At 34.3% G+C, this 17,853-nt stretch overlaps 1 protein-coding gene across 1 annotated transcript in view; it reads left to right on the forward strand.

The window, feature by feature from the left end:
- The first annotated feature begins 2,630 nt into the window (after positions 1 to 2,630).
- The window catches only part of LOC148951441 (proton channel OtopLc-like), a 33,980-nt gene continuing 18,757 nt past the window's right edge, over positions 2,631 to 17,853 (forward strand). The window contains exons 1-3 of the mRNA XM_089090888.1: positions 2,631 to 2,747; positions 11,934 to 12,039; positions 14,059 to 14,232. Of these exons, the coding sequence (XP_088947014.1) occupies positions 2,646 to 2,747; positions 11,934 to 12,039; positions 14,059 to 14,232 (382 nt within the window). The 5' untranslated portion in view covers positions 2,631 to 2,645. The remainder of the gene's footprint in view (positions 2,748 to 11,933; positions 12,040 to 14,058; positions 14,233 to 17,853) is intronic.

Here is a 17,853-nt window from a genome sequence, read left to right on the forward strand (position 1 = left end):
GCAATTCGTCCTCTTTGGGGTAAAGTCGTTGTTTCGTGCCCTAAAATGGCAGAAAACAAGATTTTCCCCTGGTCCAATCTATGTGGTCACTTAAAAAAGAGCTTTAAATTTGCGTTTGAATGAGCTTCCTCCCAATTATCTTGTACCTTCGGTTTCATACAGTTACCCCTGGAAAAAACAAAACAAATTTTTTGAGGTAAATTCCCGCCAGGATTGAATTGTCCAGAACATATTTTTGTGGGGAAGGGGATTTTTCCGTGGAGGTGGAGCCAGATATCCTGTCCTTATTTAAAAAACGATCAGGAATAAATAAAAAACCAGTTTTTTCAACTGGAAGTAAAGAGCAACATAAAAACATAAAACGAACCGAAATTATTACATTTATGAGGGAAGTTGCCCCCTCCTCAACACCTCAATCTTTACGCTAAAGTTTGAATTTCTTCCCAGTTCTTTAAAAACAACTCCTGAAACACAAGGGTCGTTTAGTTAGAACAATAATTAACTTTTTTTAAAGTGCCGAAAAAGTGTAGCATGAAGAGCAAGGTGTTGAGGAGGGGGGAACTCTCCATTATATACGTAATAATTTCTATTCGTTTTAAGTTTTAATGTTGCTCGTTACTTTCAGTTTTTTTTTTTTTTTTTTTTTTTTTATTATTATTATTATTATTATTATTAAAAAATGAAGCTTAGAAATAAAAAAGTTTTCTAAAGGCAATGAAAAAAGTATTTCAATTAAAGTAAAAGTACATTAAAATGAAAAAAGTAGGTAATTACAAAAAATACACAAAACAATAGCCTACTTACAAAAACTAAGATATAGAATTCCAGCACCCAGCTCTGTTGAGCAATGCCGAAGCGTTGGACGGATGTTTTTTAACAATATCGACACTTTTGAGTTTGGTTATCAAAAACCAAAATATTTAATGCCTTTAGATTCAGGTTTTGTAAAAATTAACACATTATCAAAGTAGTTTGTTCAAAGAAAAGCATTAAAACTAAGATTAAGAAAATGAAATACAAATTTTTAATTCAATATATTTAATTTAATTTTGAATGAAAAAAAAAACCAATATATTTGACACCTTTATACTTCATAACTGTAAAAAATTAAATCTTTTTCAAAGTGACAACTAGATAAATACAATCACTCTTGGAAAAAAAATTAATGGTAATAAAACACAAAAAACGTATTCCGTTCAGGGGAAAATACAGAAATTCCCATTATTCCGTTCAGGGGAAACATTTCTGACTGTAGTGGCTTCATCTATCAGCTCATGAGTACTATTGCAATGCAATCAAAAGTTGACAGATTATTTTTATCTAAATTGTCCCGTATTAAGTTGTTTTTCTTGTGTTTTTATAATTATACGAACTTTCTTATGTACTAATAACTGCACTAATCAATTATAAACAAGTACATATTTAAAATCACCATAAAAAGCTGATTCTTTGATTTAATGTTATCAATAGTTAGGCTCTAATACTTTCGTTTCTCACAAGGATCACAAGGACAAGGATCGTTATTTACTTACCATTCATTACTATAAAGAATTTGATTTTTTTTTATTGCTCCAACCAAATCATATAGAACAAGTGTTTGTGGGAAACTTGAAAGGGCCCACTCAGTCTCAAATTAGAGCTTATATTTTCCTTATTAAGAGTCAAAATCTATTGACAGGCAGCCAACAATGCTGCAACACACATTTTTTAAATGTTTTTTCCCTATTCTACTCTCTTTCCTTTGGTTTCCTTATAATTTCTTTAAAGTCCCCAATTTTCAGGGGGTGCATGACTCCCTGCCCCCCCCCCACGTGCCGGCACCCATACACAAAGTCTTGCACGGCTGCGAAAGATTGGGTTGTTATTCACGTTCTTTTCATTAATATTAGCATTTTATGCAAATTTGCATATGTATCTTTCGCTATGGTGTTCCGACCAAATCTAAAAATACATACAATTAATAAAACAGTTGGCGAGCCAGTCCTTGTAGGGAAGATTTTTCTTCGTTGGTTTTTCTCTCAATGGCAGTTTAATAGCAAAGATGGCTGAAATATTGTCCGAAGACTGTTGTATTCTGCTTACACGGAGGCGCAAAAACTTTGTAGACCGTAACTATCATAAATAGTCGTAAAATTTGAATCGAATGAATTATATTAAATAACCAAGATTTGAAAATATTCATGTTTAGATTAGCATGTATTTATGGTTAATGGTTTTTTGATACTGCACCGTAGAGCAGGCTTGTCACCACGGGCAGTTCCTAAAGTGCTATAATTACCCAAATTGGCGTGCTACACAGCAATGTTCGGTGCTACAGTGAATTTTTTTTTTTTACTGTAGGACCGTTTAAGTGTTCTTAGATTAGTTTTTAGGTCAATTTTTTAACTTTTTAGTAAAAAGGAGTAAAAATGGTAAACTGACCTGACCAGAGCGCTGAATGGGAAAATGTTCAGCGGTATGAAGAATGAGGGAATACATGCATTTACAATTCAAAATAATATATCCTGAATGCACAATTTGCACAGTCAATTGATTTTATGTATTATATGTATATCTTCTTATGAATTCTTTATTTAATTAATGGGTCTTTAGTTCTTATTTTGATAACTAGAAATGTCTGTCGTGTTTTCAGTGATGCGTGGCTGATGACTTTGTCTGCAATTTATGGAAAAGTTCTTTTGATCATCGGATTGGTTTTGCCTTTAACTGAAGTGATTTCTGATGACATACCGACGTCATTTTTTGAGGTTTGTTGAACCGACACTTTCTTTGTCAATAGCTCTGAAATTTATTTTTCTATTTCGCTTTTTTCGATATTAGCTTCTTTTTTTCTTCGTTTTGAATCAATAAGTTTCACCATCAAATACATATATGTTTGACTTAAAATTAATACAGGTTAGTACATTGGTATTGTAGCCGGAAGGCTATCGTCGCATAGAGGGGGCATTTCTGGTAGGAATCTACACGCCAATGTGGATAGTCCTATTCAAAGGACTGGCCCCTTATGATAAAGAATTGTTGACTGAAAATGCCCCTCTTTCGCGAATCCTCTTCCCTTAATCAAAATTTTGGCTACGCGTCTGTTGTTAATGAGTTGCAACGGTAGCTTTCACGCTATAAGAATTTGCTATGAATGTAAATCTTTTAAAACGGCTACCTAGTGAAAAGTAGAGTATATGTTGGCCCACGATAAAAGGAAATATGCTAAAAAATCAATTTAAAAAATGGTACAATTTAATGAAAGATTTAAATGGACTATACAATTAGCCACGTGGTTGCCAGTGCCTGCTTTACTTATGCTTATTTCAAGCGGTACTACTTTTAGGACTGACAAATATACACTTGAGCAAGGAAAATAAAAAGTCTAGAAGACGATTCGGAACTCAGATAGAATGGAGTTTGATCTTTTTATCAAAGATGATTCTCTCAATGAACATATAAATATTTGTAAATATCCACTCACATATCTCAGAAGTTTCTAGGGTGGTCCAAAACTATGGGAAACGCTCTACTCTATCCTCTAGTATATGCAACTACAATTACAATAAGTCATTTATAATTTCAAGGCTGCACTGTGCAGTTTAATTTGGGGACTAGGGGTTATCTTGATGGGGATAGTGGCAAATATTGAAATTAGCCAAAAATGGCTTTGGCAATTGTATTGCGCGACTGAAAAAGTATTGCGTGACTTGTTTTTTTTTTTTACTGACACTTTCACCCTTAGTGATTGAAACCAAGCGGTCTGAATCGATTGATGTCGTCCATATCTTTTCTGGGTCTCAATATTCTTGAACTTTTTTTTATATTTTCAAGATTTGTTATGCCTCCTTTTTCACTCCACGTAACAGTTGGGAATTCCAGCCTTTGATTTCAAAATTATTCCGTGTCTTACAGGCCAGGAAAAATCTTCCCTGTATACACTACAACTTGTTGGTATAGCTGAATAATGTCATTTCTTTTAAATTTTTTGCTCTTTTAGAACTTTGCCTTATAGCATAGTGCTTTTCGAAATAACATTTTTGATGTATTTTTTGAAGTTTTCGTACTCCCCCTCCCCGAACAAAATCCTTGATTCTGCCCTAAATAAAAACTGTCGTAAAAAAACTCCAAGCCTGCAAGAAACTTGAACTTGGATTACATATTTTTCAATGTCCATCCTAAAGGCATGTCTTTTTAATGCTCGTCTTTATGCCTTAACTATGCATGCTTTTTCTTCGAAGAAATGAGGTCCATCTACACCTTGGCGCTTCAAACAGGGACAAATCGAAGAGAAAAAAGGAAAGGGATTACAAGAACAGTAGGCCTATATCTAGAGGTTAGAATAATAGTAAATGCAATGTGTTTGACAGATCTTATTGGTATGCCTTTGGTTTTCCCTCAGATCGAATGCTTTTTGCAAAGGAGCTTATCAAAAATTCTTCAGCTTAATGATATTATTGTATCGATGTACTAATAAAAAACCCGTCAGGGAGTGTCAAAATTTCTGTCTTGCCCAGCAAACCGAATTTTGTTTATAGTCTTTGGCCTTTGACCATTGACTTATTAAAAATACGTTGTTATGGTATTACTGTTGGGTATTCGAACTTGGCCTTTGAGCTATGGAATTTTGTCTTTTTTTTATAACTTTAATAAGAAGTATGAGTTATATAGACAAAAAAAGCGAAGCAACTTTAATTTTTGATTTATTGAGGCATTGACTGAATACAACAGGCTTAGGCAGGGTTCTTGTCACCCTTTCCCTTAAAAGTCTTGATGACGCGTTCTTGTAAAATTGTACATTTGATTTATGCAGTGCTAATATTTATGAGATGGCTCTTCTGATCGAATCTATGAAATAGCTCTGCTGCTTTAAAACGATGCTGCTTCTTCATTTCTTTTCCTCACAAAATGCAACAAAAACCAAAATACATAAAGCTCGTTGCCCATTGTCAAACAGTTCTTAGTAACGAACTGTAAGTAATTAAAGAGCGACCCGGGCCAGTAGTAACGAAAACAAAAAAAAAGAATTTTGATAAAAATTAATGCATCAAAATATCGGCTTTTTATGTTGACTCCAAACATATAAAATGCATCAAGTTTAATATTACGTATCAAAATTTACGAGCCTGAGGAAATTTGCCTGATTTTCAGAAAAGGGTGGAAACACCCGCAAAAAATCAAACGATCTTAATGAAAATCACACCATTAGATTTCCCCATATCAGAGGACCTTACTGTACACGTTTCAAGGTCTTGGCTATTAGCACACAACAGACAAACAACATGTATTGAGAGGGTCCCAATAATGGTGAAAGGAAACAAAATTGGAAATATAGACTATTCGAATTTAGTAAGTTAAAAAACAGTGGCTTTGGAAACAATTCATATGTAATACTGTACTAAATTGAGATTGCATAGTAAATTTATACATTTGTACCTCCCTGTGGTATTTTCTATTGTGTTTTCAACATTGTAATTTATTCTTTGATATAGCCAATGGAAATATGGTTTGCTCTCCAAACAATTCATGATAGCGAACTGTAAGTAAGGAGCCATACAGTCTTATGGTAACCGAAATTCCGTGGCGTTTTGAAAAAAGTTTCTAAGTCAACTTTTCCTGATTTTAAAGTCAAAAAAGCAAAATAAAAATAAAAAGCATAATGAAAAAACCTTCCTCACAAATCAGAATTTAAAAAATTTGAAACTTTAAAGACTGATTCCTAGTTAACTTTTCAATTGGAATTAATTGGAAATGTCTGAATTACTGAATTGTTCGTTAAGGGACTTTAGCTCTTTTTTTTTACACAAGTTTGGGCGTAAAAAAAGTTTCATATATATATATATATATATATATATATATATATATATATATATATATATATATATATATATATATATATATATATATATATATATATATATATATATATATATATATATATATATATATATATATATATATTTATATATATATATATATGCTTGATATAAATGGCAATGTTTGATACATACTTTATACGCTCTTCCCGAGATCACAAGCTCTAAAGTGAAATCCAAGAATCTTGGGAATAGCCCCAAGAAATGGTTGCCAAGCAAAGGACTTTGCATGGCAATTAGAAAAATTTAGGCTACTTCGCAAACATGCGATACCATATAAACCATTGCCGTATCCAGGATATATTTTTTTTTGGGGGGGGGATGGGGGATTAAAAAAAAAATTTTTGGGGTGGGGGATTACAAAAACTTTTAAAAACGCATCCAAAATTTGTTTTATATTAATTTTTTTTTACATTTTTTACGAGTCGGACAAACGTTTTTTTTTTTTGGGGGGGGGAGATAAACCCATAACCCCTCCTGGATACGGCCGTGCATATGACCATTAGTATTACTTCATAAACATACGATAACCCCGCAATAGTTGGGGTTTTGGAAATGGGAGGCTACATAAGTAGCTTTTTGATAAATTTAAACTGATTGGCTATCTCAGAATTTTCACTAAATAGTATTTTGGCTCCAACCATCCAAAATGGTTCTTTCGCACAAAGTTTCAGAAAATGGCAAAGATTGGCCCTTTGCTGCTGCATGATATTTTTTGTTAGTCAAAAGGGTACTAGAATTTTGACTTTACGGTTGAGTAAGTCTACTCCAATATTCTACGACTTTCGGTTCGATAATCACCCTTGATAAAGCAGAAAACAAGCAATCAACAAATAAGAACACATCTTTGACCTTTGTTCTCGGGGAAAATAAGAAAAAATTGTTTTTTTTGCAGATGGAAGGTTGTAATCTCCGCTTGAGGCTTTTTGGATATGTTGACTTTAAAAGGTGGTTTTTATACCCACTTTTTTTATCGTTTTTTTTTTTTGCTTCTTCATAATTTGAAATTATAAAATGTAAAGAAAACCATGGGTTTAGAGGTATGTGAAGTAAGAGGTAATGTTGTTGTTTTCTTTCATCTTTTTACTTTATTTTCACGTTGGGGTGTATTTGGAACTACCATTCTGAAGAAGTACTTTCTTAACTGCTATGTATAATTCTCGGTATAGTTTTAATCTTTTTAATTTTATTTCTTGTTTAGGCGCAATGATTCTAATTTTAATATATTTTGGTACTTGTTTCGATATTATTATTTTAGTTTAATCTTTTGATTTTAAGGAGAAGTTCTTGTATAGATAGATATTAGTCTGCTCCAAAACTTAGATTGAGTAGGAATTATTCGACTTGTGTCACCATTAATCTATTTCCCATTTCTTGATTGCTGGTCTCGTCACTGAAGGAAAATGGGCTAAGTTATATAAGTAGTATGATTTAACCATTTCTGGACTTGTCACTGAAGAAAAAGGGGCTAAGTTATACAAGTAGTATGAAACCAATTAAGGTTGAACCTATAGTGAAACCGTATGACCCCCATAAAAACCCAAGTATATTCAAGCCACAAGGTTGGATCCATAGAATATGGTTAAAAAACCGCACCCAAATTCCTTTACAATGCTATAAGGTTCAATTCTTTTTATTTTCTTTCTTCCTCAAGGGCAAAATAGGCAAGTGGAAAAGCGTTAAATCTTATAACATATGATTGCCTAAGCTGTCATCATAATTCAGGTTTTAGATTGTAATTTATGACTTGACCCCTCAAAATATTTTTAGATTATCCTTAAAGTATAGATCCTCTTTTTGTATATATTCACTTTTTAGAGTCTAATCCCCATATAAATACTACAACGTAGGCCTATTCTATAGGCCTTCGTAGGCCTATTCTATAGGCCTGAGTTTTGGAATAGTTCAATGCTGTAGAGCAGGGGTACTCAAACTGTTTTACGCATACCCATTGGGGGTACGCAAAAATTGTTAGGGGGTACGCTGCCGGCCGACAAAAAAAACTACCCTTTAACTCTAGGACTGGTAATTTTATTTATATTTTAGCTATAGTTCTAAATAAGTTTGAGAACCACTGCTGTTGTGGTTAACGGATTTACATTTCAGCTTTTTTCGCTCCTTACTTACAGTTCGTTACCACGAACCACGTTACCACGAGTCTAATCCCCATATAAATACTACAACGTAGGCCTATTCTTATTTTTGATGCGTCTTTAGATTGGAGTAAAACCTCTCAGATTATTTATGCATGTCTGAGGATGCTCATAAACGATTTAATTTTACCAATTCATATGAAGCTATCCTAATTGGCGTTTTTGCTTATGCTTTGTCGGGAACAATGATTCCTGTTTTTTATTTTACTTTTTGTTTTTTTAGTCTTCGACTTTTTGGTACTTGTGTATTATCCAGAACACACTCAAGAAGTGAAGTTAGGTAAATCATAGTGAAATGTACCGAAATATGATGAAAATATAAGACTTTAGTAACAAAATTACAGAGACTACTGCCAAGAATTATGGAAAGCAGGCCGCCCAGAGCGCATTATATTAAATGCCAAACCTAGCCTAGCCATCTCTATATATTAAATACTTTATTAAAATATACCTAAATCATAGTTTTCTCGTTATGACTAAGCTAATTATAACCGATTGCAGACAGAGAAACCGGTTTTTCTCAGATCTAACATAGTAAACTTCTTGAGTGTGTTCTGTATAATACACAAGTACCGACTTTTTGTTCGGATAATTTTTTTTACAAAAAAATATGCAAACTGTCTGTACAGAGAACTAGGTCGTTTGAGCTAACTCTGCTATTAGGTAGAGACGATCCAGGAAAGCAATGTAAAAAGATCAAAAGAGTGTGTGTACCTGCAAAGACAAATTTTCTTTCGGAGACGTAATTTGCTTGATGAAAATAATTGGTATGATCTAAAATTAGTTGATCAGGTAGAAAAAGGAAAAAAATAGGCTTCCGGCAAGGGTTTTTACGTAAACATATTTTTCTACGAAAACGGTCAGAAGACGATATATTAATAGAGATTTAGTATAAACTTGAAAGTTCAATATACTCACCATGATTTTTGTTATGGGAGGAATGGCTGTCAAACCCCACAATCTCTCTTACCTGCACTAATAGGTTATCTGGATTGCCAGTTTTGTATATATTTTCCGCTTCGAATTTTGATAGAAATATTCTGTTTTTATCATGGTGTATTGTGACCCATATATAGAAAGTTATGGAGCACTGAGGTTAAAAATTTTAATTATAGTAACAGCTTAGTCATATTGGAAGGGTGTGGCTTGTGGCTTGTGGCTTGTATGCAAACTGTCTGTACAGAGAACTAGGTCGTTTGAGCTAACTCTGCTATTAGGTAGAGACGATCCAGGAAAGCAATGTAAAAAGATCAAAAGAGTGTGTGTACCTGCAAAGACAAATTTTCTTTCGGAGACGTAATTTGCTTGATGAAAATAATTGGTATGATCTAAAATTAGTTGATCAGGTAGAAAAAGGAAAAAAATAGGCTTCCGGCAAGGGTTTTTACGTAAACATATTTTTCTACGAAAACGGTCAGAAGACGATATATTAATAGAGATTTAGTATAAACTTGAAAGTTCAATATACTCACCATGATTTTTGTTATGGGAGGAATGGCTGTCAAACCCCACAATCTCTCTTACCTGCACTAATAGGTTATCTGAATTGCCAGTTTTGTATATATTTTCCGCTTCGAATTTTGATAGAAATATTCTGTTTTTATCATGGTGTATTGTGACCCATATATAGAAAGTTATGGAGCACTGAGGTTAAAAATTTTAATTATAGTAACAGCTTAGTCATATTGGAAGGGTGTGGCTTGTTCGCTACCAATTTTATTATAATTGGGGTAATTTGGCGTTTTTGGTTCAAAACAGATCAAGTGCAATGAGCAAAGTTGTGTGCAATAATAGCTGTCAGTAATTATACATCGCGAGGCAAAGGCTAAATCACAATGAGATTTTTCTAAAATTGAAATGTTTCATAGAAGTTTCTGATTGGCTGAAACATTTTGTGAAAAATTTCAGGTGGCTCAAATTAGCGCTAGTTAAACCTCGGTATTAGTAAAATTTCATCCTGAATGGGCCTTTAGAGAAATGAAAAAGGGAATCGAAACATCAATAGAGACGACTGATAATCATATTTGGTGTATCTTATTCAAACCTGTGAAACCATGATCTTTTGTTTAATTCTCCAGAAGAAATGCTTGTTCTTTCTGTTTCGTTAATTGTCAACGAATAAAAAAAAAAAAAAAAAAAAAAAAAAATATATAGGATAATCTTCTTATTTGGAGGTTGCAGCAATAAATTAGACCACGTCTGTTTCCCGACGTTTTCATGGCACTGATATCTCAACTTAGGTAGAATTCTGTTAGCTAGTTATGTATTCTTGATTTAAGTTCCGATTCATGCTTTAGTTAGGGTATATCAGTGATTACTGAAGGGATCTAAAATAGGTACTTGTATGATAAACCCCCTGCCGCTCAAGTTGTTCATTCATTGACGCATCATAGAGCCGGTTTTTGTTGTTAGTTTCTTTCAACTTAGCGTGAGACAAGACAAGGAGAAGTGACAGAATAGATGGAAAATATATAATTTGGGCTATATATTTGCCCATTAGGGTGGGGGGGGTGGTAAAGTATTTGGATAATTTGAAGTAAAAACAATTCTTACTGCGTAATATGCAGAATAATTGTACCTAACACATGCAGCAAGGCCGTATCCAGGGGGGGGTTACCCGGTTTGAAACCCCCCCCCCCAAAAAAAAAAAAAATTGACCGAGTCGAAAATAAGTCGAAAAATTAGTAAAACCTAGGTAAAAATCAGTAAAATTAGTCGAAAACTGAGTCAAAAATTAGTAACCCCCCCCCCCCGAAAAAAAATCCTGGATCCGCCCTTGACATGCAGATCCGTTATACTTTACCCCCTATTTGCACCTAATGTGCAAATATATAGCCCAAAATTGTTTCTAAAGTATTTTATCTTACTTTGGTATATTTCACTAGGATTGAGCGTCAGAGAAACATTAGAGGAATATTAGGTAGTGGATATATCATACAAATACCCTAAAATATCCGATTTCTTTTAATAGTCGATCAAATCGATTTGTTTTTTTTTCTCCCCTTTAACCGGAAATCTGGCATACATCGACTAGCAAATTGGTCTCACAGTTTTTGGTACTGGTGCATTATACGGGCACCGCTATATGCTGTGTGTGGGATGTCAAACGGGAGAGACTTATACCCGGTTATAATGGTTTATGAACAAAATAATAGGAATTAGAAGTTACAATTATGCGCCCAGAACGCTGTAATGTAATATGAACGCTGTAATGTCCAATATGCTTCTCATACTAGTATAAAGTCATGATGTGTCCATTTGTATACTCTTATGTCTGGGGCAATAACCACTCGTACTTTAAAAAATTAATTGCCTCTTTTTCTGTCTTTGGCAAATCCCAAATTGTAATTTTAACATTCATATTAGATCAATTCCACTCTAACAACTGTTTCAGTACCGGGTATCTGTCTCTTCCGTTTCACTGTAACATTTCCCGTTTAACATTCCGCATGCAGTATATAGCGGTGCCCGCATAATGCACTAGTGCCCAATTTTTTGTTGATCTTGCACAATTATGCTTGACTTTGCAAGGTTCAGTTTTAGTCGCTCAGCCCCGGAAGCCTTTTGGTCACATTTTAAGCTGTGTCTTCTGTATGGCTTTTTTAGTGGAAGCGGCCTTGTATATTTGTTTACTTGTTCAAGGGTCAAATGATAAAGCGGGCGCATTTGAAATTACTCTTGTTTATAGAATAATTCGAATCCGACGAACTAGATATTACGTTGATCTCCAGTTAAAACACATGGGGCATTATTTTGTAAACTTCTAAGGGGACGAAGGTGAGTTAAAAACGTACTTGACCACACATGACAACCATATAGAAGGTATGGGTGAACAAAAGAAAAAGACAGCAATCTCATAATATCTTTTGGAAAAAAGTGCTTCAGGGATACATCGTTTAATTCTAAAATGTTGTTTCTTTTCCAGGGATTCTTTTTATATTTGTACTACGTTTCAATATTATTTTTGGCATTCGTTTACGTTTCATCGTGTCGAAAGAGTAAATGTGGAACACAATTGGTGAAAAACATTCGTAAGTGGAATTCTTTTCTGGCATAGATAGGAACGGAAGATATTTACTTACAAAGGGAGGCTTGGAAAAGATTTAATTAATGACTTGTTTTTTCGTGATTAATGATAAGTAGGAGGGAATGTGCTTTGTATCAAATGTCTTCTTTGCGCCGTAAAATTTGTTTTTAAGTAGATTTATTGTATCTTGTTTCTTGGTTGGAATGATTTGAAGAGTGCCAAGTGATGTAAGTGCAGGCGCTTTAAAATTTTGATGATGTAATAATGGGAGTTGTAAATTACCCTTTAATGTCAATCCTGTTATGCTAAATGCGGTACTCAGTGACAGAATCTTTGGTACTATTTTGAATGCCTTCATTTTACTATGAAGTGTGGACAACAGTACGTAACACACAAAAATTTTTATTTTTGTAAAATTTTTCCTAACCAATAATACATTTCTTTCTTACTATCATTTAGGCCAGGGACGTACGCAGGGGGGGCCTCCGGGCCTGCCTCCCCCCCCCCCCAAAAAAAATATCACGATTTTTTTCATTGTCCCATAATTTTCTGAATTTTCTCACAGAATAATGGGTTTAAAGGATTTGCCCCCCCCCCCGAAACAAATTCCTGCGTACGTGCCTGATTTAGGCATTCATTTTTTTTAGACCTTTTGTAATAGAAATAATATAAGTACTAATAATATGTAGCAATACGAATACTATTTAATAAGTAGTAATATTTATTACTTCATAGGGTTTAAAAAGAAAGATCTAGATTTACTTTTCACTAAGCAACATACGGTAGCACTATTTGAATTTGTCTGCTGCAGAAAGGGACTTCTTGGCAGTAGCAATTTTATTCATATTCATACATATACAATTCTTACTAGGAGAAAAGAAACTTTATAAAAAAAATGTAAAACAAGGTATTTTACTTACAAGAAACGAGCTTTACTGACTAGAAAAAGTATTTGTGATATTTTTCGTTTCAGAGAGATTATTTTTGAATAGGTAGTTTTGATAAGCATAAATTTCTCTTTTTTTTGGGGGGGGGGGGTTGAAGGTAAATAAGTAAATAAAAAAGACGGTCTCTCGGAGTACGAAATAAATAGTACATGCGGTGACATTGTTTTGTTATAAGGTTTGCGGTGCCGATTAGAAAGTGTGTCGTGGACTGTTTTTTTTCCTGTTCCATTGTATTTTGGTTTCCCCTCGGTTTTTTCACTCCTGTGGTGACCGCTAAACTGTAGTTGTTGTTTCTTTGTTAAAATCTCTCTCTCTCTCTCTCTCTCTCTCTCTCTCTCTCTCTCTCTCTCTCTCTCTCTCTCTCTCTCTCTCTCTCCTCCTCCTCCTCCTCCTCCCTATCTTTGGTATTTATCCCACTAATATCAGTTTTACAAATTTATACCAAAATCTTTGTTTTTGTCCTCTAGGATCTAGGTTTCTTCAGCCCAAAAATCTGAATCTAGTTCCATACATAGACCTCTTTTCCTCCAACATTACCAATTTATTTTTTGTTCCGGATCCATTTCCTAACTTTGAATTACTTGCTTAGTAAAATAAACACTAATATTTGCATCAGTGCATCCTAAAGTACTTTTCTTTCTTTCTGACTAAAATTCTTGTCTTTCCATCCCTAAATATCTTACGGTTTTAGTCAAATTGAATATTCGAGCAGGTACTTGCGGTGCAAATGGTGCAATTATAACCAATATAAGAGTTGGTGTTAGACTACTGAATAGGTGAAAACAATAGTGATTTAGTATTTACCTCTATTTGCTGTCAATACAAATTTGTCTGTCTTTTGTAAAATATTGCTACTCAAGGCTCCTTCAAGGGATGAGCAAGGGATAAACCCTCCTCTCCTGTGGAAGATCGAAAATGAATAAAAGTGCCAAGTTTTGTTAAATCGATAAGAAACTCCTCTAATATGAATGCTCTTTTCCAAAATCGTTTTCATAGAAAAATGGCTGCCCCCCACTCTCGCGATCGCTTGTGTCCGTACGTTTTTTGCTGTTAATTTTTTATATCATTTTTTGTAGGAAGGAGAAGAAATCGAACAGAAAAAGAGCTATCTGCTGAAGAGGGAGTTCCCATTGCTACTGATGAGGCTTCAATCAGCACATACACTTCAGCTACAATTGATCCCCAATTATTAGATTCAAACGGACGGTACCTGAATTATGGCTCTCTATATTTAAGAATTGCCACTGTTGGTTAGTTTACGGCTACCGTATTAGCTAAAGTTCTAGAATCCCTACCTTAACCTTTCAACTTTTGCCAAAATTGGCCTGATTTTCTGTTGTTGTGCATATCTGTAATCAAGGGAGATACTTTGTGGGTTCTTTGCCCTTGGAAAAAAAGCAATCCTTTGACGGAGATGTCTTTCTCTTTTCTCGTATGGTAAACAGAAAGCGTGTTAAAAAGGAAAAAGGATATAACCCTACCTTCCAATTGGAAGGATAGATTTATGATAAATTAGATACACTTAGACTAAGGAGATTGAATTAGAACCGAATACACCCATTTAAGTAAAAAAGCTGCGCGAGTTCAATTCTAGCTCTTGCTTGAAATATTCCTTCTGTTCTACAGCGAAATTCCCCTTTGTGCGTAACCTTCTGCCCAAATTATTGCCAGAACTTAAATTAAGGCAAATTATTATCATAAGCTTTGGGCGTTTAAGAACCTATAGTTGAAAAAAAAGTGGAAGCAACCTCTTCACATGTTCCCTTAAGAACATGATTATGTGGCTTATTTTGATGGTGAGGATTGCTAGGTAAATTTTATTAAACTCTTGTACAGGCTTTTTATACTGCTAACGGAGATACATCATAGATTGTAAACAATAAGCAGAACAAAAGGGAAATTTTTTATGCAAGACAGTGGTACGCAACTTTTAAATGAATATTTCGACCCTATATCCAAGGGCCGTCCTCAGCAAAACAAACGAAAAAAAAACAATATAAAAGAAACTTACATTAAAATTCGATCATTAAAACTGAAAAATGTTTTTTTTTTAATTTTCAAAACAGCCCTAATATCATTACTTCAATGAAGTTCAACCAGGACTGGTACACCAAGCGAAGTGGAAAAAGAACAATTCATTCAAATGGAATAAAAATACTTACAGACAAAATTTTAAAGCTAATCTCGCCTTCTTGGCAGCCAGTCTAGATGGTCTATTCGTAACAGGTTGAGTGGAATTATTTACTGGTTTTTTAACATAATTAGTTAAATCATTTCTAATTAAATGTGCATATAGGGCATTAAGAGAATATTCCCCCAAATCTCTATTTAAGGAAATATTACTGTTTATTTTGATCTTAATTTCAATTGCCTCTCGAACAACCTGTTTTATGCCTAAATCATTGCTAATAAGGCAAGTTTCTTCAAAAAGCATTTTTGTGACTGCTTAAAGCAGAATCAAAAGAAACATTTGTACTATTAGAATTTAAAGCTTTAGTTATGTCGTCTGTGTGTTGTTGTAGGCGTTTTTTTTAAATTTTGATGGGTTCTACCAACATAAAAATGGTCACAGTCACATGGCATTTGATAAACCCCTCTTTGGCGAGTAACTGGGGTTATATCTTTACCAGAGTTTAGGAAATTCATGATTTTAAAATTATTTGTAAGTACGACATAAAAATTATTTTGTGTGGAAACTTTTTTAAACTTGTAGTGACTTTTGGAATATATGGAGGGTAAATTATATTTGAGGGCTTGGCGGGAACTTCACATTGTAAAGAACCTTGATTTTACGGGAGTGTCTGGCCAATCTTCGGCTAATTGTATTGTTAATAAAGACAATAGGATAGCCGTTTCCAAACAGTATGTCTCTAATAAAATTTAATAACACTCAAGGCAAATTGATTTTAAAAACAGTAAAAACACACACATATATATTTACTACTCTACTTCCAGTTATTATTGTTCTTTTGTGAATAGCATCAATTTCGTTGCACAAGTAGCTGGTTTTCTGGACGAACAGGCCCCAAACTGGTGCAGCGTGCTCGTGTAGGGGTCGAAAGAGGATAACCCGATTTATGAACGAGTTAGAATCGTGCTTCATATCTAGACTTTTCCCAGAATTTTCCCAGTACATTTGGAGTCATAAGTGTGTTGAAGCTACTCTGCTAAGTCCGTTCCAATCAAAGTCTGCATTTCAATTGGAATTTGAGCTTCGGTAAAATTCGAACGTCGGAAGACGTACCTGACAAGCTGCGTTTCCCGTATAGGGTCGATATACATGATAAAAAAAATCGCTTTAGCATTTTTCATCTGAATGTCAAATGTGTACTATACTTTCAACATTGAATTAACAGCAATCTAGGAATTCTGTTAAGGACACCCTAGACGGTCAATCATTTTGATCAAAAGTTTACGTCAAACAATTGATTAAGGGATGATTGACCGTCTAGGAACCGATTGAGGCATTCAAACTTACTATTAATCACCGTCAACGCTTGATTCAAGCGTCAAACAGGTTCCTAGATGGTCAATCATGCTTTAATCAATTGATTGACGGAAGCTTTTGATCAAAATGATTGACTGTCTAGGGTGTCCTTAACACCTATGAATTAGCAGCAATTCGCTGAGCAACTCATCTATTATAAAATCGTCTCATTCAATGCTTATTTAGCAGTAATTCTGTAATTTAGTAATTCAGAAGCAATTCAGTAAATCAATCACACCCATGAATTAGCAAACATTCAGCTGGTAAATCATATTCAGCTAATGCTTATCGAACTCGTTAATCACTTTTAGGACGAATCTGAATGGCATATTGCCTTTTCCATTCACAAATAAATAGTGTATGGATATCTTTTAGAATAGCGGTATTTAGTATCGATAATATTAAAACGTCTATTGATGATGTTAAAAATGCCAATACCCCATTCTCTATTAAAATTAAAAGCTAGAATGGGGGACATGGGTCATTTTCTTTCATTAAAGTTATTCAAAGAGCCTTAGAGGACATGATATGTGCCTTGATTTGCAAATCAAGTATTTTGCAGTAGGAATCAAGACAGGGCTAATTGTAGAAAAAGCCAAGACAGATAGCCCGAGTAATTGAGAGGCAAATCTGGGATAAGCCCTTTTTAGGATTGTATAAAAATGATGCCATTTCATTTGTTGATATATATGTCTATCTACCATCCATCAATAGGTCATTCCCAGGGCAGAACTAAGGTAGATATTCATAGAATCAAGGGATGAAAGATTGGATTGATTTTGGGTTTTCGCGTGATGGACAATGTCCACTGGACTTGTATACAAAATCTGGGACTGAATTTGGTTGGACTTAGAGGCGGCGAACAAGTGAAAGAGACTTATCTTAGAGACTTGGACTTAGTTGCGGTGAACAAGTGAAAGAGACCTAGCCTAGAGACTTGGACTTAGAGGCGGCGAACAAGTGAGAGAGACTTAGACTAGAGACTTGGACTTAGAGGCGGCGAACAAGTGAAAGAGACTTAGCCTAGAGACTTGGACTTAGAGGCGGCGGCCAAGCCTAATAGGCTTGACCGCTTGTGTTCTAAAGGTGGAATACCGTTTCATAAATATTGAGATATGACCAACAAGTGCCCGGAAATTGCTGGCAAACGGTGAAACCTATAGTTTCTCAAGTGTTTGGTTAGATGGCACGGGTAAATGGCGGATGTAAGTATGACTCTTTTATTGGACAAATACTTGTGTGTTAGCTTTTGGAAAGGCACATATCATTTACAAATTTACAAATTCAAGTGGGGTTAAAAGACAGCTATAGGATTTTTTTAAAAAGCTTTTCTTAATGATAGGAATCTAATAAATTACTATGTAGTACGGACGAGGAAATGTTA

This window comes from Artemia sp. Qi Xiang Cuo, chromosome 6, assembly GCF_049724085.1.
Source record: "Artemia sp. Qi Xiang Cuo chromosome 6, ASM4972408v1, whole genome shotgun sequence".
Classification (NCBI taxonomy): domain Eukaryota; kingdom Metazoa; phylum Arthropoda; class Branchiopoda; order Anostraca; family Artemiidae; genus Artemia; species Artemia sp. Qi Xiang Cuo.